General features: G+C 39.3%; 1 protein-coding gene across 4 annotated transcripts in view; it reads left to right on the forward strand.

Annotated features, from left to right (window-relative positions):
* MCF2L (MCF.2 cell line derived transforming sequence like) overlaps positions 1-26004 on the forward strand; it is a 224426-nt gene that overhangs the window by 179175 nt on the left and 19247 nt on the right. For all 4 annotated transcript variants that reach the window (XM_075200030.1, XM_075200032.1, XM_075200033.1 and 1 more), the window contains exons 5-23: positions 1279-1369; positions 8512-8631; positions 9841-9957; positions 10304-10453; positions 10829-10953; positions 11625-11739; positions 12608-12727; positions 14133-14324; positions 15743-15934; positions 16034-16193; positions 16405-16481; positions 16728-16798; positions 17565-17631; positions 19271-19386; positions 20030-20099; positions 20691-20783; positions 20871-20963; positions 22014-22139; positions 24800-25021. In XM_075200030.1, coding sequence (XP_075056131.1) covers positions 1279-1369; positions 8512-8631; positions 9841-9957; positions 10304-10453; positions 10829-10953; positions 11625-11739; positions 12608-12727; positions 14133-14324; positions 15743-15934; positions 16034-16193; positions 16405-16481; positions 16728-16798; positions 17565-17631; positions 19271-19386; positions 20030-20099; positions 20691-20783; positions 20871-20963; positions 22014-22139; positions 24800-25021 — 2317 coding nt within the window. The remainder of the gene's footprint in view (positions 1-1278; positions 1370-8511; positions 8632-9840; positions 9958-10303; positions 10454-10828; positions 10954-11624; positions 11740-12607; positions 12728-14132; positions 14325-15742; positions 15935-16033; positions 16194-16404; positions 16482-16727; positions 16799-17564; positions 17632-19270; positions 19387-20029; positions 20100-20690; positions 20784-20870; positions 20964-22013; positions 22140-24799; positions 25022-26004) is intronic.

Consider the following 26004-nt stretch of genomic DNA (forward strand, 5'->3'; position numbering starts at 1 on the left):
CAGGTTAGGATGTGGGACTGCCATTTAAACAGCATTACGCAGAAGATTGTTCTTATAAATCCATTTCTTATTATCATACACAAGAGAAATATTCTAAAGTACTTCACAAATTCTCATAGAGAGGGTCTCTCAATTTGACCTTTGGTGAAAAGTTCATGGATGACAATTTGGAGTAGTACATTTAGTGTCGGATTGACATTGGCAAAGGGGAACTATTGTTTGGAATCATGAATTCCTTTAAACGGCTATTTTATTGGGAGTGATCATTTAGATAATGCAAGCTTTAGTCACCAATACACCAACTAGCTCTATTTTCTTCTGTCATTCTCCATTCATAGTATATCAAAACTCATGAAAATGAGAAAATAGTATTAAGATCATTTCTATTGTTTCCTAGTAAATAGACATGTGTCTGATATAATAATAATCTACCTATATAATGACTATCATTTTCCACAACTCTTCCCACTATTGTACTAGTGATTTTGTCAGAGCAGTGCTTCCCTAGGCTGAAATGCAACATTCACATAATGTGCTATTCTTGTAGGTCTTTGAGCATTTGCCTTTTCATTCTTGCAAGCTGCTCTGATTGGCCCCCACCCCCAGTCAGATGCTGGCACTGCATATTTTCTGTGCTTCCGAAATCCACAAATGGAAGCAGCTATATGTCCATTTGTACGCTGTGTTTAAGCATATGCAGCTAAATAGAGCAGAAAGGAGAAAAGACAGAGGTCATTTTATTCAATTAGTGAAGGTTTTTTATTTCATCCAAGATCTACATCTCTTCTATAACCAGCTGTGTTGCGTTGCTGTGATTAAGGTGGAACCACTATCCTTACTGTGCAAACAAATTGATCCTGCAGGTCAATGGATGCTTAACAGACGCAGATTCTGAGGGCTAAATGCTGGATTGTGTGGTCTCTTTAATCAATGCATCTGTACGGATATGCGACATTTGCTTTTAAGGATGATAGGTGGCTTTTCTGTAAAACCATTTGCAATTGTGATTGGGAGAAAAATCAAGGGCATGCAGGCTGCAGCAGATTGAGCTAAAATGGAATAACTGACTTTGCATGGGTGACATAAAACCATTTCGGTGGACCCCACATGGGAAGGTGACGGTGATCCAGTGTAAATCCCTCTGCATTCCTTTCAATGTACATATAAGCCTTTGCTCCGTGAATACAGGGTTAAAAAACTGCACCATAGCGAGGAGGCAGCGGCTGCACGTGGAATAATAACTGCAGCTTCTCTCCCTATTTCTAATTTTACATCTAGTTTACAAGATGCAGGTATTGGATTCATCTTAGTCATTGACCGCAGACTGGACAAATGGACTTCAGTAAAAGCATCAATACTCAGAATTGCGGTGAGTCTCTCTTGCTTTAATCTAGAAATTTTTGTTTGTTTGTTTTGTTCTTCAGTACTAAACAAAAAAATAAGAGCTATAATGTTGTCTTACCTGTATGACACCATGTTAGACTGAAGGCCAGGATATCTGTGTGTGTATATACTGTAGCAGACATTTATAGTCACATTCTAATGGTCATTACACATTTCCCATCAAGTGTTTTATCTATCGTTTTCCACCATCATGTGTGACATGTTAAACATCAAGGCCTGTAGTATCGTAATGGATATGCTCTCACTTAATGTCTTTTTCTGTTACTGTTAATGTTAGGATATTTTGTTCATACCAGAATTTTTTAGGAAATCAATTAGTTGGAAGATGTAAGTTTTCTCAAAATTGCAATTAAATGACTCAAGTTCACATGACCTCATTGGATCCTCAAATCTAATGATGTTGTTAAAATTATTATTATTATTGTTGTTGTTACGTGCTCTTTAGTGTGGCTACTAACTAAAATATTAATTGCTGGAACCTTCCAGTTCTGTAGAAGGCAGATAGATGACCCCCATGTATCCAGTGTATGTAGAAGGCAGATAGATGACCCCCATGTATCCAGTGTATGTAGAAGACCCCTAAATGATATTGAGGCTTACACGTATGAGGTAGTTTACAAAAGTAGCTCCTACTAATGCTGCTCATCTAGTTATGTGCTATAATGTATATAACTGTATGCAAGAGAAGCATTGTATTCATTATTCCTGTAAATGTTACCTAAAGTAAAGTTCTATGTAGCTTTCTATGTGACCCCTGTGTCTCCTGGTAAGAAAAATCTTAGATGCATTTGGATATCCAAAACAATATTCAGATTGTTAACCTATAGAGTGCAACATTGAGAATATTAGTCTGGCTGTTAAGTTGTGAAATGCTTCTGGTCATGAAATAAGATAATTTACTTACCCTTAATTGCTTTTGCTATAGTACTCCATGACGGCCTTTACAATAGGTTACTATTCTAATCAGCTAAGTAGAGACAGGAAAAATAAACCTGCCTGTAGGGTATATAAGGTGACTCATCATTCATAATAGTGTCTTTGAGACACTTCCCAAGCTGTCCTACAAAAAACATAAACATAGAACATGGGTGGGAATATTGTGCTGTCATTGAGTCCTTCAAGGAAAAGAAATTAAAGGTAAGTATAATTCTCTTATTTCATTTGCTTACTCGATGGCAGCCCTTACCAAGCAGTATAAATCTAACCGGGTTGGCTATGAACAACAATACTGGTAGTGCATAACTGAATTTTGTTATTGGATGACATCTTGAAGGATTTTCCCCCCAAACTGCGGGTCAGCAGAACATGTGACATCTAGAAGATACTGTGTGGGGAAAGTGTGAAGAGACGACCATTCAGCTGCTTTGCAGATGTTGTCCTTTGGGGCCTGGGCTTTGCGTGCCCAGGAAGTAGCCGCTGCCCTTGTAGAATGCACCTTTAAAGTTATTGGCACTGCACACATGTTCCCCTTCTGAGCCTGTGCTATAGACTTTTTAATCCATCTAGCCAGAGTAAGTTGCTTTGTGGGAACCTGCAGGAAGAATGAATAATTGCTCTATCTTCCTGAAATTGTTTGTTCTGGAAAGATAAATAGATTTTGCTCTAACAAGATCCAGAATATGTAATTGTTCTTCTTTTTTATTAGTTGGTTGTGGACAGAGATGGTAGTATAATCTCTCTCTCTTAGGTAAATAAACTGGATTAGTTCTTCATACTACTTTGTCTGTATATATATTTAGAAAAAGCTCTTTACACTGCATGTAGTTCTTCCACTATTTATGGGGAATATCCTGCAATGTTTCAAATGGATCCGAAATTAAGGTATCCAGAACAATAGATCCTGAGAGGTGCCACCAAAGGTCTGATGCTAGGCTGTAATCTTTTGACTGATTGAAATAAAATAAAAAAATGGTCCTTAGATGCCAGCTTACATCAAGAAAAATGCTGAATGCAGATATTGAACTTTCAAGGTAAAGAGACAGACCTTTATCAAAGCCATATTTCAAACATGGCAAAATAATTAGGACACTCGCAGATGTGGGATCCTTTGTCTTCTCTTTGGTCCATATTATATAATAAACAATAGAAGTCGATTTTTTTTCCTCTTGTTTGAATCATTATGTCAATAACTTCATAAGAGACAACTTTGTGTCTCAATAGTGGCTCTCCATGACCTCAAAGAGCGGGCGTCTGAATTCAGGTGAAGAATTTGTCTTTGGTGTAGAAGATCTGCCAGGCCAAGGTTGCTCCACACGCATCCTCCAAGAAACTGAAACCACAGCTGACGAGGCCAAAATGGAAGAATTGCTACTATCTCCACTGCCTTTATCTTCATTTTTCTCAGAGTGCAGGCAGTGATTGGAAAAGTAGTCAACACTTACACTAGCTAGACGTTCCACAGTATTGACATATCTACTGCGAGTGCCATGTTGTCCAAGTAACGGGAGTAAAGTGGGGCTACCTTGGTATTCTGGGCTGTTGCCATCAGATCTATTTCGGGAAGACCGCAGTTGAAAGACTTCTTTGCATAAGGCTCATTCTCCTGGATGGATATGATACCTGCTGAGGTAATATGGTATCATATTGCCTTTGCCTGCTACATGAAGTGCAGAAAGGGACTTAAGATTGTTTTCTATCCATGACATCACTGCTGTCACTTCTGACATCATTGTGTCGCTCTTGGTGCCTCCTTGCTTGTTTATAAAAACAAGTACTGTTCTATTGCCAGAATTATTGTCAACCATTGACATGGTTGTGCTAAAGGATAGAATGAAAATGCTGAATTGAATGCCAAACTGCTTTCATTTCCAATATGTTTGCCTGTAGATGTCTTTCGTTCTTTGATTGTGTGCCTTGTATCGGCTTCTCAGCATGTGGAGCTTGAATCTGTCGTGAGCACCATCCACTCTGGTTCTGAAAGAATCAGACCTTGATTTTTTAACCATGAACGCTGCCACCAGTGGAGTGACTATTTGTGATCTTTGAAACTCTGTCTGCCTAATCAAGACAATTTGAGTTGCGATCTCACTGGGTGCTTAGATCTAGTTGATGGTCTCACATATGTCCCCTTGGGAATATCCCTAATAGACGGAGACAATTACTTATTAAAATTAGTTTCTGAGGCTGAATCTGGTTTTCCAAAGACAGAATTTTGACAAGTCTTTGTTGTGACAGAAATGCTTGGTCTTTTACTGTATATATCTGAACTTCCAGAAACTGGAGCTGAGAGCACAAGATGGCTTTTTGTTATGTTGAAAATCCATCCATGGTGTTGTAGGAACAGGATCACCTGTGCTGTCCTACTCTTGGCAATTTATTCTAAGTTTCCTATGACCAAAATGACTTCTAAATACAGCCACAGAGTTATGTCACAGCCATAAGGACCATCAATATTTTGTGAAAATCTTTGGAGATGTGAATAGGCCGAATGGAAGGCAGGTAAACTGGAAGTGATATTCCTAGATAAAGAGTCTGAGGAATCGATGATGTTGTATTGCAATAAGTATATGGAAATAAGCATCCGGCAAATTATAAAATCTCCCTTACCTTTCATATTGAGAATGGAGTTTCCTGATTCCTTTTGGAATGTCTTTTGTTCACGAACTGATTGAGAATCTTTATGGTATTGAAACCTCCTAATGATTTTTGTACCAATTACAGCTTTGGAAGAAGCCAGTGATTTTCTGGTGTAAAGGAACAGGAAGACTCATTTGTGCTTTTAACACATTTTGTAGACTGTCTTTTAGCGCCTGTAACTCCATAGGAAAGGATGGAGATCAGGGCTTGCCAAAATTGTTCTCTTTGGGGCACTTGATGAAATTCCTTGTTGTAGCCTTTGCTGACTACATCTTGAACCCACTGATCCTGAGTGGTAAGTTTACATAGCTCTGCAAAGTTTTCAATTCTACCCCACATAAGAATATACTGAGGTTGTCTTCGGAGAGAGCCATTTTGGTGTTTGCTGTCCTGGCCTCCCTCTTTTAGCTCTTAAGGGCCAGAAGGACTGTCTAGACTAGTTGTCAAACTGCCTAGAATACGGTTTTCCAGATCTATGGGTGCGAGCTTCCTTGAACTGCTGAATAAGAAAATCTCCTTGCTCTTATATCCTTAGGCAAACAATTAGACCTACCTCCAATGATCTTCTAAATCATTGAATCGAGTTTTTGACAAAAGAGAAAGTTATTTTAAATGGAAGCATATTCAGGCGATTTTTTTTATTTTTTATTTATTGCAGATCTGCAGCCCTACACATGCAGCTAAAAAGACCTTCTTGCCACTACTGCTGAAGTCATACTTCTAGAAGTGAAGACAATAGTATCCAGAGAGGCTTCACAAATGAAATCAATACTTTGCTGCATAATTTCCACACAATTCAGTAGATATATCTGCTATGTTTATCTTCAATATCTGTGTGTATGGTATTAGGCTCCAATTTGAAACTGAAAGCGTATAATACCTGAAACTTTCCATCTGTCTATCCATAGGATCTTTTAAAATCCCTCCATCATCTAATAGAATAATGGTTCTTGCTGAAGCCAAATTAATTTTGACAAGGGTCCATTTAGTGACATCGTTATCCTGAAAGGGATACATATGGTTAAGTCTCTTCCCAATATGCTGATGTTAAGCCAACAATTAACATTTTTTTATATATAAGATCTTTAAAAATTTGATGTGTATGAATAACTCTGGTCTTTATGTGATGATCTTGAAAAAGAGTAACCTGAAGTGAAACATTGTCTGGTGTATCATCCATTCCCATGTTACAATAGGTTAACTCGCTAATCGCGAGTAGTAAGGGCTGCCTTGGTGTAAGCAAAGGAAAGTGGACCTTTATTCCAAGTTTTTAAAGGGTGCCTGTTCTTCTAATAATTGTACAATTATATATTTGCAGCTATGTTTTCAACAATAGCCTACGATAAAAACTACAGCACATTTTCCGAGCACAGAACAGTAGCGTCACTTTCGGGTGGGCTCCCACTCAGCTTTGGTATCTTGTATGCCATAGACCAGAATGAGACTCATGCTCACTCAGTATTAGTAATTACACTGATCTTACACAAGTCTTTGAGGATTCAAGGGCCTTATGGCTAATGAATTTTCATATACTCCGTGCTTGTGTCATATGATGGTGCTTGCAGCCATGGGGCAGCAATATTCTACAAGTAGTTAGATAAGTCACAGCATTTTATTATAAATTGGTTTAGTTAGATAAGGCTCACAATAAGGGTCAGGTATTTAATCCAATTTTGGACCTGACCAGTTTTGGCAGAAAATCTCCCTTACCCTGTTCAGCAGGATGACTGGGTTCTAAGTTGGGAACCTTCCAAGGTACAGAATACTGTAGATTTTATTCTTCAGGCACCAGTGTCGGGACAATTTTTAAAAATGTCAGAACTGTTTTGTCAGTTTCTGTACAAAAAAAAAAAAAAATTAGTGGTGAACATTAAACTGTCTTCATAATAATAGCTGTAAAATTATATTTTAGTAAAATACAGTGGTGGTAAATATTGTGTGTTAGAGCATCATTAAAAATGTTTGAGTCTGCATTCTTTCAGAATTCTCAAAGCCTGCTAAACAAACATATGGAAACGAGCATTATTTTTAAGAACATATTTTTCTGGTATGAATAATGGCATTTCCTGTGGATGAACAGCATGCTTCATTGTATATTTAGGATAGTATAAAATGTGTTTTATATGGCCTGTAAAAGTCAGAGAAAGTGCTACACAACATATGAGCCCCCATATAACAAGCTGACTGGCCTGATGAACCAAACTAATACTCGTTGAGCCCCTGCAAGTGTTGAAGGGTCTGCTTACTACTCATACGGTGCTGCCAACCAAGCATTCCCTGGTTGGCAGCACTTAAGTGAACAGTAAGCAGACTGCATACCTGTTGCCGTTCCCCTGGAGTTAAAGGTGACCTGTTTTGATAGCTTTTATGTCCTGAAATCCCCAGCAGAATTACTTTTTTGAGGTGAATTTTGGAACATAAGGGTTACATTATAGTGGGTTTAGGGTGCTTGCTGCTGGAGATATAGAGGGTGTATTTCTAGAGGGGGTTTCCAAATGCTTCCATTGGGAAGCCTATCTAACAAGTATTGAAGAATGGTGGCAACAAATTAATATCCTTTTTTTGTTTTTTAAATAATTTAATCTGCACATTTACAGTTGCTGATATCGGGAGAGGTGATTGGGGCAGACAGACGCAATACAGAATGGGGAGGCGGAGAGACAAACGCACAAAGGAAAAGAGAGGGACAGCAGCACACATAGGGAAGAGTGATATGCTCATACATACATCCACGCACATACTCCCAGGAGATATATATTCACATATATACAAACACACAATGGGAGAGTGATAAGTGATATGCACACACATGGCAGAGAGATGCATACATATACAAAAACACACATAATGGAGAGACACAGGGAGATAGATACACATATAAAACAAATCTACCAACAGGTGCTTAATAAATACACACACTCCTGACTGCTGTATGTAGTGGCCACAAAACCGTTCCCTACATTAAAAGAAATGTTCTGCTCACCTGGGTTGTGGTAGGGCCTGAAGTGTGGTTGTGCTCTACCTTCCCTAAAGCAATAGGCAGTACGTGGCCCGTGGGGTAGCCAGCATCAGGAGATAGCGATTCAAGCATCGGGGGTTTCTATGCAACTGCACCCCCCCCCCCCCCCCCAAGTGTGCATCTAGTTTTTAGGACAGCTCCCATGCCAATCTCAACATGCTGCCTGGTGGTTGGTTAGAGGCACATGTTCAAACTGTAGTTATTCTGTAAATATTGGGGTCATTAACACTAATACTTTCACAGCATTCTATTTCAGAGCTGGATGCCAGGCTTTTTTTTCCAATCTTGTAATTTTAATTATTATTCAGCACAAAGTGAAATACTTATTAATAAACAGAAAACATAACAATATGCAGAGAAAATATAAAAAGGTAATTAGAAAAACCTGAAAACCAGGGAAATTAATTAATAGTATTGCAACACTTCTTAGCCTATTGTTCTTTTAATAAAGTAAAAAAAAAATTACCATATTTTGTTTCTTGTGCTCATAGTGTTCACCTTATATATTGTAGGCATCTTTCCCAGGGAACTTACAGCTTGTTATTGTTTTGCGCCCATCGGGATTATTCCACCGCACCCTGTCGCACATTGCATTAAAATTAAACAAAGATGACTTTAAAATGAAGGTACCGGTAAGTAACCAGCACATCAATATCTTTTATATACCCAAAGTTATCAGATCATGACTGAGCATCATTAAAAGACCTATACTGAATGTAACATGATACTAAATTCAGGAGTGTATTATTGTGGTAGTGTGATAAGTAAGACTGAACTTTCAGCATTTCCCCTATTCAGTCTTAAATATTTATATATGCTTTTTTACCATTGTTATTTATTGTTCTTAATCATTTAAAAAAAATTATCTATGAATTGCAATGTTATTAATCAGTGTGAGCAATCTGTAGTCTGTAACCTCCTGGCATTCAGCAGTTCTCCGCCATCATCGTGTACACATTACGTGTGATGGACTGCTCATAAAACATTTCAGAATCCTCCATATGTAAGCACTGTTTTTCCAAGGCAATATCATATTTTGAACCGGTCATCACTGTTATTTTTAGCACAGGTCAACAGCTGGAATATGATTTGCTTTTATTCTGTTATAAGTAGTACCGTACCACGGGCGGTACTGTGCATTGCTGCCCCCCTCCCCTCCCAAGGCCCTCTCATTGCTGCCCCACTCCCCTCCCAAGGCCCTCAGAGATTTCTTGGTGATAGGGGTATTCAAATTTTATCCCTGTGGTCCTAAGTTTAATATTTTAATTTGTTTTTACAGAAATTAAGTCACTTGATTTTAAACCTTCATTCTGCCTCAGCAATAACTTGTACCTTGAAATAGAATAAAAGTTGCTCAGAAATTGCCCATCTAATTTTTTTAAGCAAATTTATCAATATAGAAGTCTAATATTGAAAAAGGCAGCAATGTCTAATGACCAAGGTATTATTGTGTATACAGCTTGGCCAAGGGGAGGAACTACAGTGATTTGTACACTGATTTCCTATAGTAAAATTCTGCAGTAGTAATTAAGAGCCACTAATTTGTACAGGATGGTTTGGCAGTGTCTGAGGTTTTGTACATATTTTCCTTGGCACAGTGTCTGCCTCTTACTGCTCTTTTAGAGCACATCAGCCCACAGCGAGTCTCTAGCTGCTTTACGTAGCTTTTTAGTGACCTTGCAGCTTGTTTTACATGTATACGCCTTTAAGTGACATCCAATACAGAAAAAGTAGTAAATGTTGAGGTTTATAGAAATACTGTACTGACAAGAAGATAGGACAGTCTAGCTAGTTGATGATCTTTAACTTGTGTACTTCCCTACATGATCTTCTCTGCACAGATCATAATGCTGAATTCAGAAGCAGAATTACAGACCTATATTGACAAGACACAGCTGACACAAGACCTCGGTGGCACATTAGATTATTGCCATAAAAACTGGCTTTTAAATCGCATGGTAAGTCTTCAGTGTATTTTTAGCTCTGGCAATGGGAATTTCACTTGGTTTGTTAAATACGACTGGAGGAGATGTCTCTATGGACCTTACTCATTCTTCATATGTAGTAAGTGCAGTAAGTTTGGGAGTGGTGTTGTGCTCCATTAACTCATTAGCTTCTACTAGACTAACACACATAAATGTTCTTTGCTATGGAGAACAACAAGATTAACATTTATATGTCAACATAGACCATCCTAAATTTAATGTTTCAGCAGCTTTGTTTCTTTGTTGTTTTATTTTTTTTGCAGCTTGCTGTTTTCTTATGTTCTCGTACATCTGGCTCATTATAACACTTTTCTCATAGGCTATAGAAAACTTTGCCCTAATGGTTAAACAGACAGCACAGACTCTTCAATCTTTTGGGACTGAGTTGGCGGAGACAGAGTTGCCCAATGATGTATCTACCACCAACTCCCTTTTAGTTGTGCACACAGAGAAGAAAGACAAAATGAAGGTAAGTAATCCACAGACCACTTCATCATCTGTGTCCACGTCTGCAGGGTTATACAGGGTCACATTTTGCCAGCTTGTTTTATGAAACTGTATCTATAAACAAAATCACTTCATACACAGTTGTATAAGTAGTAGGAATTATTACATTGCTCTGCAGATCGCCGTGTGACCACTTCACTGCTACACTTTGAGTGTATTGCTCACTGTGTAAGGAGGATTAAGAGTTTCTATTAATTTTACACCCAGGAATGCAATTTGCATGTATTTGATATTATTGAACATAATTTTTTTTTCTGTTCATTCAAAATTGGAATTTAGTCAGAATTACATAAATTTATTTAATCCAGTTGCTGGTAATGTGTGCTTGGTGTTGCAGGATGACCTGAGATTCGCTTTGAAGCAGGGAAGTGACATCTTGAAGCAGATCAGGCAGCATATTAGAGAAGAACCCGAGTACACCATGACTCAGGACCAACTTGACAACCAGACTACTGTGGACAGGTGGGAACAGTTGTATGGAATTAGAGTGAGGATATTATGTGAATGAGTCGTTTGGAAAAATATTACCTTATAATGCAAAACTATTGCTATTAAGGCACCAAAGGGGTTATGTAAAGTTACTACATGTTCATTACTTTTTCTTAAACGGATACAGTGGTAAATTTGCTTAATTTCAGATGTGAAAACTGACATTTTGTGAATGGTATACTGCTGATGGGTATCACTAGTACATTACAGCTAGTGTGCAAGTTAATGCTGCACAATGCAGAATTATTTTGGCATTCACAACACTGCTTCTGTTCAACTTGTCTCCTGCTTATATTGACTTGTCTTCCCCTATAACCACCATGTTGCCCTGGACAAATCTCCCTAGTTATTCTCAGAACTCTTTTTTAAATGTTTATCTGTCTCCTGTCTCCCCTATTTGATCTCTTTTTGGTAAAAATGTGCCTTAATAAATGAACATGTCTATAAAATAATAGTTATGCAACCCACCTGTTTGTGCACTGCTATCCAACATCCAATACCATGTAGCTTTAACTGTATAAATGGGTGCAAAAAATAATTGAAGGTTAAAGAACATTAAAGTGTTCTCTGTCCTATGCGTGTGCCTCCACAGGCTGCAATACAGTGATGATATACCTGACACCAATTGACTTGTTTTCTTGTAGGCTTATCATGCAGCTTAATGAAACAGAAACTGCTTTTGATGAGTTTTGGTCTAAGCACCAACAAAAGCTTGAACAATGCTTGCAACTGCGACATTTTGAGCTGAATTTTCGAGAGGTGAGATTTAGAAATCTATTTGTAACTGTCTGCAGCATTCATACAAATAAGTGGAATGGCTGCTTTTCTCCATATATAGGGCACATCTCTGATATTGAAAAACCCTTCCTTGATAGGCACGCCTTGCTCCATGCCAATCTTTCTGGGGTCCCCCTTCTCACTGAGCGCCCACAATTACTATAATTTCTGGTTCAATATTGACATACTGAGTGAGTGTATAAATCGCACCCCTCTAAAACCGCTGTCCTCTCCAGACTGTTGGCGCTGGCTGCAGTCTGCTTACTGCAGTTGTTAGCAGGAGAAGTGCATGCGTAAGGGTCTGCCTAAGAAGCTATAAGGTCTATAGAATGGTATACAAGCCCTTTAATATATCACGCAAGACAGAATACAAGATCCCTTGTAGCACATTCCTAGCACGCTAATTAGGCCAGCCTCAGTCCAGTATGCATACTCAGAAAGTCTGCTCTCATTGCAGGCCACAGGTTCAAGACTACTACAGTACTGTTGTTTTTGTTTTGTTTGTAATATTTATAGTGTAATATTTTGTCATCTTTTCAATTTGTCATATAAAGAATCTCTATAGTTAATAATGGAGTAAATAAATATTGGCGATTGACATCATTATTAGGCACTGCTTTAATTTTCGGGACATTTTCCCAATATCCCAATATCTCAGCATGTGTGAGCAGGAGAGGAACTCAAATCATAATCTAAAGAATGAAATTCGTATTTATATATTCTACTTTTACTTTATTATCATCACATTTTGTGTATTGGCATTTTATCTGTGGGTGTTCTTTTATTTTAAGCCTCTATGATATTTAAAATTCTATTCTATACTTAAGGTAATGTTTCTTCCCTGATATAGATCAAGACTTCCTTGGACATGATTTTTGAGAGGCTAACGCCACCTGGAGATGTGGGGAACAGTTGCTCGCATGTGGAGCACATCCTAAAGGGTCTCTGCAGCTTTGAGGAAAAGTCTCAGGTCAGATCAGTGTCCTTCTGCACAGCGAGCCATGCAGATATGTGCGGACATTTTAGTTCCCTAACCATCAAAAGCAAAAGCTGAAAATTATGCTATATAGCTGTCTGTTAAGCTGCTCTTTTAATTTTATAATTGCTTTCGGTTAGTTAATGTTATATACTACTATGAAAGCCTTGTGAACCAATGTACTTTAAAGTCATGCACATTTAATTCAGTAATTCCACTGGTATGATGATCATGCTGTGGGCTCTCAACGTGGCAGTTTAGTTACTTCTCTCCATTGACTATGCATAGTACTTAGATTTCGTGCTGCCCTAGACAAATATGAGTAGTGATACCGTATAGCTCATTGATAATAGGATTGTGGTACTTGGTTTGTCTCGTAACAAGTATGCTCTACATAAACAACATAGAAGATTGTAGTTATGGAAACCTCCGTCTCACCTCTTATAGTCTGAGCCACATTTCGTCATCTCCTTTTATCCTCAGTGTATCTCTTCAGACATCTTTATTTATCTAGCGTCCACATTTTGTTTCTGCCTACCCAGCCTCTCCTTTATTGTCTGCATCTCTGGCACATCCTCCTCTCTATTTCAACTATCTGTTGTGGTCCCATTCTCAGCCTTTTTTTTCAATGTACACCTTTTTTGTAGATGAACCACCGCTACACCAAAGACATCCAAATCTTTCTCTCCTCCCCTGACCTCACCCCTTCTTTACTAACTTTGGTGACTTTTTGCTATATCCACATTAATGCCCCTAAAGCTGAAAATGTCCAAAACAGAGCTTGTGATCTTCTCTCTCCCTCGCTGTCAATAACACCATAACTTCCTCCGTTCCCCAAGCCTGATGTCTTTGTCTCACCCTTGACTCCACCTTCTGCTGTACTCCTCATATTCAGTCTCACTCGCAATCCTGTTGCCTCCACCTTCAAAATGTTACTGAGACATACCCTTCTCTCACCCAACATGCAGCCCAAACACTTATTTATTGTCACATCATCTCCAGCCTCAACTACTGCAACCTCCCATTGTCCGGAGCTGCAGAGCACAGTGACACCTAACCAGAAACCTACAACAATAATAATAGGAAGGCGAAAAACGTGCATTAATTCCAAGTTATGGATCTGGTTGAAAGGCAGACTTTGTGGCATTGTGGGTGGCATGCTTCCTCCACCCCTTCTTACTCTGTCCACACCTTAAGTGACTTTGCAACAATGCAAAACAAACATTGAGGGAAAACAGCCCCTCATTATCCGTACCTTCAGTCTGGCACATGTGCTTATATGGCAAGATGGCTTTGACTATGCATCAAATCTGACCATAATAATGCAAATCCTGTGCACATGAATGAAAGTGCGTTATTTTAATGGTAACCTTGTTGTGGGAATTCTTTTACTCCTTAGGAAGTGATACAATCTGCACAGGGTTTAGCAAGAGAAGGTGACCATCTCATTGTAAACAATCACTATGCAGTTGACTCCATCTTCCCAAAATGTAAAGAGCTTCAACATCTATGTGGAAACATTAGCAGTCACATTCAGGAGAGGCGGGAGCAACTTCACAAGTCTTTAGAACTTCACCGATGTCTGGAAAAGGTTAGTGACACATATCACCAGATGCAAATTTGTTGTAGCAAATTATACATTTAATGAACACTGCCTGTCAACAACCATACCTGCTAAGACTGGGTACACACTGCAGAATTTTCCGACCAATGTGCTATCTACAGTGATTGTACCTACATCTGAAGTTCTGATCAGTCGGTCTATTCATGCGTTCACACTATACACGTTTTAAGTGAATTAGCTTCCGGCGTGTGCTTTTTATCTGTCATAACCTCGTCTCAATAGATTGTGACTCCGTACACACTGAAGCGAAATATGGCCTCCCGGCAGCAATATGCTGAATGTATTTGAATAAAACACATTATTCCCATTTGATTGACGTTTTGACACCGCACCATGTGGGAGACATAGAGACAACATCATAAATTGAAGCATACATGCCGAGATAGGAGTCGCTGTTTGAGGAACTGTCAGCAGTTTGTCGAGCAGTTGGTCATGATTTTGTACACACTGCAGGATTAGAACGTTGTTGGAACGAGATTTATAGTTCTGCTGAACAATCAAATGAAATGCAGATCGATATTTTGGAACGACTATAGTTCATTGTGTAAGTGTTCACACAAATGTGATATTGGCCCGTACGGTCGTTTATCACTTGATTGACCAAATAGTCATCTGAAAACACTGTAGTGTGTATCCAGTTTAACATTTTTGATTTTTTTTCCGGAACAGTCAAGATTTTCAGCACCTTAGGGAAAGGGGCATGAAGTCACCCAGAATCAGGGCTGGTGCTAGCCTCCATGGCGCCCTAGGCATTTTTACAAAATCGGCGCCCCAGCCCCCCCCCCCCGCAACAATCTGTGCCCTCCTCCCTCCTCACCCCGTCTTTCCTTACCTCACCACCGCCGCCTCTCTGCCCAGTCTCCTCCACTCACTGACACTAGTGAGTGGACGGGAGGAGACAGAGCAGAGAGGCGGCGGTGGTGAGCAATAGCCTCTTTCCCCCCCCTCCTCCGTGCATCTGAATGCTGTGCGGTGGCCGTGACAGGTATGGTCAGCGGTCGCCGCACAGTTTTAAAGTAATTTTCATTCTGGAGGGCGCCCTCCAGGGCCCGGCGCCCTAGGCAAGTGCCTAACCTTGCCTAATGGGAGCGCCGGGCCTGCCCAGAATAGACTTGGTTTGGGTAATTCCAGGAGAGGTTTGGGCAGAATCGGGGCACGCATAGCCTATGCTGGGAGATATGAATAATTATTAATATTATCTTTGACTTATAAGGCGCCACAAAGGGTCCGCAGCGCCGTACATTACATATACAGATATACAGAAAACAGAACCAAGACACAACATGATACAAAAATATATAGAAACACAGGTGACAGGGTAAAGCGAACATGATTTTCTATGATATTCTTATTTAACCATCAGCCTCTCTTGTTTAACTTGTCAGACAATGGAGTGGTGTGATGAGGGAATTTACTTGCTGGCCTCTCAGCCTGTGGATAAGTTTCAGTCCCAGGATGGAGCAGAATCAGCGCTGCAAGAGATTGAAAGGTTTCTTGACAGTGGCACAGAGGTCACCATTAAAGACTTGCAGTGCGTTCTGATGCAATACGAAGCAATTCTCACTTTGGAACTACAGGTAAATTGCCCATATCTTACAGCCCATAATCTTGTTCTGTAATAATTTCTTCTTTAAACAATTTAAATGCGGGAAAATTAACCCAATCTTCCACAACAGGACCATGTTCACAAGGTGTTTCAGAAGCAGCAAAGTATGCAAGAGATGTTTGAAAAGCGGAAAGGAAGCCTTAGAAAGCTGGCAGCTAAACAAACTCGTCCCATACAGCCTGTAGCTCCTAGACCAGAAGCATTGTCCAAATCCCCTAATTCTTCTCCAGGTAATTGTATATAATTTTCAGTGCATATAGAGACACATGAGACTATATTTATTAATCTAGAAATATTGCCATTACTTTGGTTTTTATGCCCAAGATAACATGCTTTGCACCCCACTTTATATGGAAGTAAAGGAGGAGGAAGATCTAAAAGCAGTACAGTATACGCTGGTCATAGGTAGTAATTGACACTAGTTTTACGTCCCACATCTAGGTCTCCATAGGGCCTCGGAGCAAAGATGTACTCCAGAAAGTGTTCTTCAAAGACGGATTAACTTTCGCAGAGCTAAGGTGTGTTTAACTATTAACTTCCTATGTGTTTCTGTTTAATAAATACCTTTATCTCAAAAACAGATATGTCTGTTCCATACTGGACAAATACAAGTACAATGAACCTTAGGAGTTTCACCAAACCTTACTGTGTTCTTTTTGCAGTTCTGTAAATCATATGACCTGATTTTGAGACTCACACTTAGACTTCCCCTGAGGTATTTCATAGGCTGTACAGTATGTCAATATATGTTCTTTTTCTTCTAGAGTGAAGTGGATGGTCAAGTTAGGAGTTCTTCAGTGATGGACAATGAAGAAAATCTAGCTGTGTTAAGAAGGTGCTTAATATATAGCATTGTAGTAAGCCCCAAACAATTCATATTATGTCTAACAAGAAGTCACCTTATCCTATCTGAGTTTATCATTTTCATTGGACTGTTAGGACTCAGGCATAGAACTCTCATTTCTGTATTTTGGCGAATGATCGGACCATACCATTGTGTGTATGTGAGCCGACCGTAGCTTCAGGGACAGATCGTGGCTGAGGAAGACCATGTCTATTTGCAAACTCATTTCTGTTTTTTAAACATTGCATTCACCCGCCTGTGAAGATATTGATAATGCACTCAAGCTTTGGGAGCATAGACTCCTATGCAAACGCTGTACTCAATGTTCATAATTAGATTTAGATGGCAAAAGTTTGACCTGTCAACCTTTTTCTTATAAAACCATGTACATTCAACATCCTTTTTATATAGGGGACGACTATACTAAAAAATCAATTGAGATAGCACTAATTATAGAGGGGTGAATACAGCAGTTAAAAACAGAATTTAAAGGGGTTATGATTAAAACCTTGATTTATATAGTGTCAACATATTACACAGCACTTTTACAAAGAATGTTTCATTTTTCACATTAATCCCTGTCCCTGTGTAGTTTATAGTCTAAACATGCAAATGGTTCCTTCAAATCTTACATAGATGCAATAAAGCTTCATATTTTTTGTGGACATGGATCAGATTTCAGAGTTAATGATATAGTAAAGCTTAGTTCTATGCTCTTGAAGCATATTCTCTTCCCTTATGGTTCTTTTGTTCCCAGGCATGTCATGAATGAACTCATTGAGACAGAAAGGGTATATGTGGAAGAACTTCTGTCTGTGCTCGAGGTATGATCGTTTTAATAAATATGTTTATTATACTATAGTAATTTACTAAGTATTTCTCTGGGTATCACAACATAGGACAGTGATAGGTCCAATTGGGTTTAGTAAATCACAGGTCTAACCATGGTGACTTTGCATACTTCAGTAGCAGGTTGATGATCTACTTTTCTCAACCTAGAGGTGGTACTGATGATGTGATTGTGGAATAAAAGTGAGCATGCAACTATACAGTATGTCCAGAATACTAATAAATGCCAAAGTGCCATGGAAATGATTGTCATTGGCCATTATTATAGGAAATAAGCTTAATATTAAAACTTTTATTTTAAAATTGAAAATTAGAATGCCCTTCTAAATGGGAAAATCCACTGGTGAAGGTCAAGAGATTTATGAGGCATAGGTAGGTATGGAGACTCTGTCAAATGCAAAGGATAACTGTAACTTGTAATATGTTAACTTACTTTAAGCCTGTATATACATGGTTGTTATCAAAGCATGTTAGAGCGTAACGGAGAATAAAAACTAAGTGGTTATAGGGTTATAGCCAGGGGCATAACTAGAAACACAAAATAGCAAAATGTTGCTGGGGCCCTCAAAGTTTCTAGGGAGTGACACCCTCCCTTCACTTACCTTACAGTGCCAGCTGCCCACCTTCATTTGCTGTCTGCCTTTTTTTGCATGTCCACATCACAGTTCCCTTCTTCTCTTAGCATAATTTCATTTTGGAGCCCTAGAATGCCAATTCGCATGCATTGTATTATGTGTCTTACAGTATGGGTGGTCTCAAAGCAGGAAGCTCTTTAGACTCAGTGGGGCCCAGAGCAACATGGGTGGCAGCTACACGGACCTTCAACTCCTGTATACAGGGCATTATTCACTTTATTACTTTCACTAATATGCCCTGTTCAGAGGAAATGTTTACTCAAATATAGCAGCAAAGCCGCAATCTATCTAGCCCTGTTACACATTGGAACTATTTAATATTGTGAAATTTTAACTATGGCTTTGCCACATAACCTCACTCCCTACTCCCATTTTTGTGTTCTGCACAGTAACTTACCCACAACTGTCTAACATTACTGTACATAGCTAATCATTTCACAGTATGCGAACACCTCATTGTACCTTGTAATACTTTTTTGGTTTCTTTCTATTCTTCTTGACATTATTGCAGTGCTGTTTGAAAAGGTAGTTGTGTGACCTTAGTGAGTCAGTTTCATACAATATATGTTCAGATGTTTAACTGCACATCTGCAAACATAGATTGTTTGAGCAGCACCGGTATGGGGTCTCTTATATGTAATAAATCCAAAATACAGAAAAACACACACACAAAAAATACTAATTGCTGCAGCTTGTTTGTTAGTGTCATACACACAGGCATGATCATCCAAGTTCCCCTCCTGCAGACACTTTGTAGAGCACTGCTAAACAAGTTAATGGGCAATGCCATGGTCAATGTGGGGGAAACACAGGGGTTATTTTTCAATGTAATTTAGTATATATTAGAGGAGACTCAAGGATTCCTGATAATAGATCCCATACCAGTACTGACTCTTTAAGGGACACCTTGTGTACAGTTACAAGTACAGACATCAAGACATTACTTTGACAAACTAATATTTTGCTGGACCGTCTCTAGGGTTATGCCGCTGAGATGGAGAACCCCTTAATGATGCACCTGCTCCCTCCAGTGTTCCACAATAAGAAGGATGTGCTGTTTGGCAATATGGAAGAAATCTACCACTTTCATAACAGGTCTGATTTCTGCTTTTCTTTTGACAACAAAAAGTATTGAGCGTTTCAGTATTAATAATCAGTGAGGGGTACAGAATAGAATTGGGAACTGCAATGTCTCCTTTCTGCTTTACAGTTTCCAGGTACTCGTCCTATGACAGTCCTTATTCTATAAGGATTTGACTACATGTATTGTTCAGGATTTGTAACAGAAAACGTATAAAATCTAATATATTAACCCCTCTGCGCGGCTCCCGTTTAGAAGGAAATGTTCCTTTTCTTGCATTGTAAACTTATTTCAGATTATGGTGCACAAAGCAATCGTGCCCCACACTCTCTCCAGCCTCAGATCCCATAGAATGCCATTTGTTTCTGGAAAGTGGCACCCAGAAATCTCTCCTGTACCCTCCCGATGCCCCAGTTCTATGGCTGTGCCAGCTGGTCAGCAAAGACATGTCTCAGTTGATGCAACAGTAAATTATTTACATTAATTCTATTAACGTATTTACTCATTTATTCTGTCTTTGACATTCTTGTATAAGACCACATATTTACATATTTTCAATGTATTAGTCATTTTAATTAAACAATTTTTGACAAATAACGTTTCTCGTTTTACAGATTTACTAATCCAATATTTTGTATATGTGTTTTCTTTCTTTAGAATATTCTTGAAACAGTTGGGAAACTACACAGACTTTCCAGAGCTTGTAGGAAGATGTTTTTTAGAAAGGGTAAGTTACAGAGTCAACAAAGCATTTCTTTTATAATATATTTTTATCATGTCCCCTCCTGGCTATGGAACCTGCAAGTAGTGTAAGAGCCGACACCAACCATACATGCAGGGTTTGTATGAGAAGGATGTTATTGTTGTCTTTCCTCTATCACTGATTTTATTCTTTAGACACTTTATTGTTTCTTTACTTACAAAGATGAAATGTGCAGTAGTCCATCCCTTAGAGCAATGCTGCCCAGTACGAGTGCCAGTCCTGTTTATAGCTATATTTTGCAATGGAAGGGTGTATTTCCTGCTACAATTCTATATTATCCCAGGAACACTTCCCATTTGAATGTTGGGAGAATCAGATTCCAAAAGTTGTGAATCTTTCATAATTAGTACTTGCAAGTAGACTTATGTTAATTAATATTTTATTACTATTGCCCTCAACCTATCCATAATTCCTGCATGTCCCGTGTGACGAAATGCCAGTGTGCTGCATGGACTGTTTCAGTAAACACTGAACCCAGTGATGAGAAACAGGCAATCTCATTAGTAGAAGTGTGTAAGCCAGTAATAAAACCAGACAATGTCTCTTGAATCATAGATGGAGGATTTGCAGATATACGAGAAGTACTGCCAGAACAAGCCCAGGTCAGAGAGTCTGTGGCGTCAATGCTCTGATGCCGCTTTTTTCCAGGTAACTAGAGTACTGTGGTATTATCAAACACTGCAACTAATGTGGCAGTCTAATACTCTGTGACATATTGCATTTCTGTGACTGCAGGAATGTCAGAGGAAATTGGATCATAAGCTGAGCCTGGACTCCTACTTACTGAAACCTGTGCAGAGGATAACGAAGTACCAGCTTCTACTGAAGGTACATCTAGAACATGTAGAACAAGTGCAGTATGTATAAAGTGCTTGTACGGCAGGGGCAGTTCTTGGCTAATAACGCATGTCTTGCGATCCTGACACATTCTCAGGAATGTAGAGCGTAGTAAAATGGTATCTAAGGGCTTCATCCAGTCTGGGATATAATATCTAAGTAAATGGTGTATATTTAATAAGGGACATTTAAAAAATGAAATAAAAAAAAAAAAACAGTTTCTGAGAAGTCATATGTTGAAGAAAAATGCTGCAAAGTTATTGTCTATTAGTATGTCTATATTATTGTTACTAAATGTCAAACATAACAAAAGTAATATTAACAGAAAACACATTTAGTCAACAATTAAGTTGATTTCAAATTACTCCATGAAAACGTTACCATAAACAGTTAAGGAAAATGAATTTGTCTATACAGACCTTGCTTTCTATCTGCAATTGGGAAACTGCCCCTTTCCTATGCCATGTCTTAACAGGCGTATAAGTCACTTTTATTGCATCTTTGTCTATAAATGTGTCCTGGTTTTTCCTAAACCAAAACACACCTACTATCGACCACAGCCTTTGTGATCAGTCATAAAAGTCACAATTTATCATCATTTATTTATTTAATTATATAGCGCAGCTAATTCCGCAGTGCTGAATATTTGTCACTTACATCAGTCCCTGCCCCATTGGAGCTTACAGTCTAAATTCCCTAACACACACACACACACAGACTAGGGTCAATTTGATGACACCCAATTAACCCACTAGTATGTTTTTGGAGTGTGGTTGGAAACCCACACAAACACGGGGAGAATATACAAACTCCATACAGATAAAGCCATGGTCGGGAATCAAAGTCATGACCCCAGTGCTGTGAGACAGACATGCTAACCACGAAGTCACCGTACTGCCCTAATTGTTTGAGAAATGTTGATTAAATATCCATAAATGGGTACAAGGCTATTTGACAACTTTACAAGCAGCAATTGGGAAACTGCACCACTGTTTTTTTAGAAATCTCCCTCATTGAATGAGTAAAATGTGTTTCATTCAGGAAATGTTGAAGTACAGTAAGAACTGTGAAGGAGCTGAAGATCTGCAGGAAGCTTTGGCCTCTATTCTTGGCATTCTCAAGGCTGTCAATGACTCCATGCACCAAATAGCCATCACTGGATATGAGGCAAGTGATTAGTGATCATAAGCTGTATAGTGTTTTGTACTGATATCAGGGCCGGATTAAGGGAAGAGAGGCCCCCGGGCTATGGGGACTGTGAGGGCCCCCCCCCCCACCCCCCCTACCTGTGAGCTTACCTCCTTCCATTGTTCCACTCCCTGTAGCACTTACACAGCGCGCAGTAATCTCCTTACTGAGGAGATCTCGTGAGAATGAGACTATGACTCATAGTCTCAATCTCACAAGATCTCCTAAAGAGATTACTGCGTGCCGCATAAATCCTACAGTGACAGCAGGCAGCTAACAGCATGACATTTGCTGTTAGCTGCCTGCCATTCTCCTTGAACAGGTGACAGTCGGAGCCGGGGCGGGGACGCCCCCGACCCGATAAATGCCGGGGGGCCCCCCAGCTGCCCGAGGCCTCTGGGCTATAGCCCCTTTAGCCCTATTGTTAATCCGGCTCTGACTGATATATATATTTGTATAAAATACAATGTAGGTGACTATAGGAGAGTATGCCATATCAGCATTTCTCCATACCCTCCAGCTGTACCTACCATTCCCCATTCAGAGCTCTGAGCCTTCTCCTGTGTAGGAAGTGATATTCAACTTGTATTCAGTTTTTCTATATTCACCGAACCTCTAGGTACCAACTTATTTAGCCTCACCATCTCGGCCCCAGAGTCCCTCAAGAGAATTGCATTTACATTTCTCCAGATACCTCCTTAGCAGTATGTAAAAGTCAATACCCCGGCACGGGGAGGGGAAGGGAGACGGAGGAAAAATCTAACAGCAAAGGGACAGAAAACAAAACAAAAACAAAAAGAAAAAACATAAACACAAAACAAAAATGATTTTAGACAAGTAGGCCAATCTGCGTACTTGTTTTTAATGCTGATAAAATAGTGGAGTACACTCACTTCATCATATAAAAGCAGTGCAGATGTAAGCAAACAGAGTAATTGTAAAAAAGGTACAGTCTAATAGCCAAACCGTCTTATGTTGGCAGTGGATAACTCCTAGTGTTCAAGCCAGCCGGATAACTAGGAGTTATCCACTGCCAACATATGACGGTTTGGCTATTAGACTGTACCTTTTTTACAATAACTCTGTTTGCTTACATCTGCACTGCTTTTATATGATGAAGTGAGTGTACTCCACTATTTTATCAGCATTAAAAACAAGTACGCAGATTGGCCTACTTGTCTAAAATCATTTTTGTTTTGTGTTTTTGTTTTTGTTTTTGTTTTGTTTTCTGTCCCTTTGCTGTTAGATTTTTCCTCCGTCTCCCTTCCCCTCCCCGCGCCGGGGTATTGACCTTTACAAACTATTATAGGGTTTGGGACCATACCCTTACCATTTATACCCTTGGCTGCATCCCCCTACCCTAGGGAAGCGCAGAATATCCACATCTATTTCTATATCTCTCCTTAGCAGTATGAATAGAATATTAGGTGGTGTGTTATGCTTCTTTACAAACCCATAATGTACATTTTGTTCCTTTCATTAGAAATCTGAATTACACAGATGTCCTACTGATAGATAAACACAGACTATTTGATGTAGATGTGAGAGAAACTTCAATTGTCTGTAATGGATACGAGAGATAATAGTTTGCTTTTTAGCAGAGCTGCAGTAGTATATCAGGGTAACACTGAACAGTGTATTTTACCTTCATGCTGCATATCTGAACATTTCAGTAGTGGCATATAGTGGTTCTTTAAGTTGTGAATATAAGACCTATATTATAATACAAGGACAAGTATGATTAAACATGGCCATGCAACTGCTCTCTAGAATGCCCAAGTTCTTGGAACGTTGGTTGAAAGGCTTACATTTTTGTTTATTGAAATTGTACAAACATAAATCATTACATATCATACCATGGTGTTAAAAGTTTGTGAACCATTTAGAATATTATGAATTTCTGTATAAATGTAACCATAAAATGATCCAATGTATGTGAACCTCTAGGATTATCAATACTGTTAATGGTATAATTAGTCAGGAGTGTCAATCAATGGGAAGACAATCAGGTGTGAGTTTGGGTGGCCCTGCCACTATTTATAAATAGTACTATTTAACTATTTGAAAAGCATAAATCTGAGTCTTCACCATCAAGATTGGTCTTCACCACACAGGTTTGGGAACACATGGCTTTTCCTGATCAAATGAGATTGCTGAGGAACTCCTAAAAAGAGTTGATGATAACTGTCGGACTGGAAAAGGTACCAAAATGATTTATAAAGACTCTGGACTTCACCAATCCAGTGTCAGACAGATAGGGTACAAATGGACAAACTTCAACACCATTGTTCCTCTCCCCAGGAGTGGTCGTTCAAAAAAAAATCACTCCAAGAGCAAGGCATAAAATAATCCAGGAGATCACAAAGTACCTCAGGGTAACATCAAAGGGTCTGCAGGCCTCTCTAGAATTAGGTAATCTTAGTGTTCGTGAGTTCTCCATCAGGCAAACACTGAACAAGAATAGTGTGCTTGGGAGGATTACAAGGAGGTAGTGACTCTGTATGGGGGAATTAGCGAAAATTGGATCATTTTGATCAATAAATTCAGAAAATTCTAAAAGTTTCACAAACTTTCTAGCACCACTTTATATTTAGATGTGCACAGTATACTAAAAATTAATGATTGGATCTTTATTCTAGGGGAACCTGAATGATCTTGGAAAACTTTTGATGCAAGGGTCTTTTAATGTCTGGACTGAACATAAAAAGGGCCATTCCAAAGTAAAGGATCTGGCAAGATTTAAACCAATGCAGAGACACTTGTTTCTGCATGAGAAGGCAGTGCTGTTCTGCAAGAAGAGAGAAGAGAACGGGGAGGGCTATGAGAAGGCCCCATCTTACAGCTACAAACATTCCTTAAATGTAAGTCTGCTCCTGAGTTCAATTCTGCCACTGTATAACATCTACAATTCTAACTAACAATTCAATAGTACCCTCATAAGGCCTAAGCTTTATGGGATCATTTTAGATGCACGTTAAGTCACTGGATTAGATTCTTTTGGGCCACCTTGCTTTTTGTGAGGTGCGTTACACAGGCAGTTGTTAATGTCTAAGTAGTGCGACCATCATATTTAATTACTCAGTTTCATAATTAATCATCATGCTCATCATTTATTTATATAGCACCACCAATTCCAAAGTGCTGTACAGAGAATAATTTGTCATTCACATGAGTTGCATAAAGGAAATCTCTTGCTACAGCAATTAATGATCTCCCCTAGAATTTTTTTTTTTTAATCCATTTATCTATTAGCTTTTTATGCTGTGTGTCACACGCCGGGTTCCTGCTGTGTCTCCCCGGGACCCGGCATGCGCTTCCAGTGTTCTCCTGCCCCGTTTCCCGCCAAACTTTCTTACCTGATCAGCGGCGGCAGTCCTGTCTCCTTCCAGCGCTGTCTTCCTCTGCCTTCCGGTGGTCGGCAGATCTGCGCATGCGCAGAGACTCAAAGTCCTTTTCATGCCTTCTGCTGCCCTCTATTGGCTGTCCTAGTTAGTACAGCCCTATATCTTGTCCTCCTACCCTAGTTTCAGGGCTGGTTCTTTCAGTCAGTCTCTGACCTCAGTACTGGAAACAGCTCCTGTGATTTCTGCTATTCTCCTGGGAAGTTCCTACCCTGGGTTTCATATACCGGCTCCTCCAAGCTCCTACGCAGCTATCTCTCCGGGAAAACCTCCTCTAAGTGGCTACGCTGCTGAAGTTACCGGTAAACCACTTCCAAGTGGCGACACTATTATATTCCTGCAAACCGCCTCCCAAGTGGCAACGCTGCAGAAAGTCCCTGCTAATTACCACTATCGTGTGGAAAGGCTACTTTCTACCTGATTCCACGCTCCTTCTGTTGTGG

The sequence above is a fragment of the Mixophyes fleayi genome, chromosome 2 (assembly GCF_038048845.1).
Source record: "Mixophyes fleayi isolate aMixFle1 chromosome 2, aMixFle1.hap1, whole genome shotgun sequence".
Classification (NCBI taxonomy): domain Eukaryota; kingdom Metazoa; phylum Chordata; class Amphibia; order Anura; family Limnodynastidae; genus Mixophyes; species Mixophyes fleayi.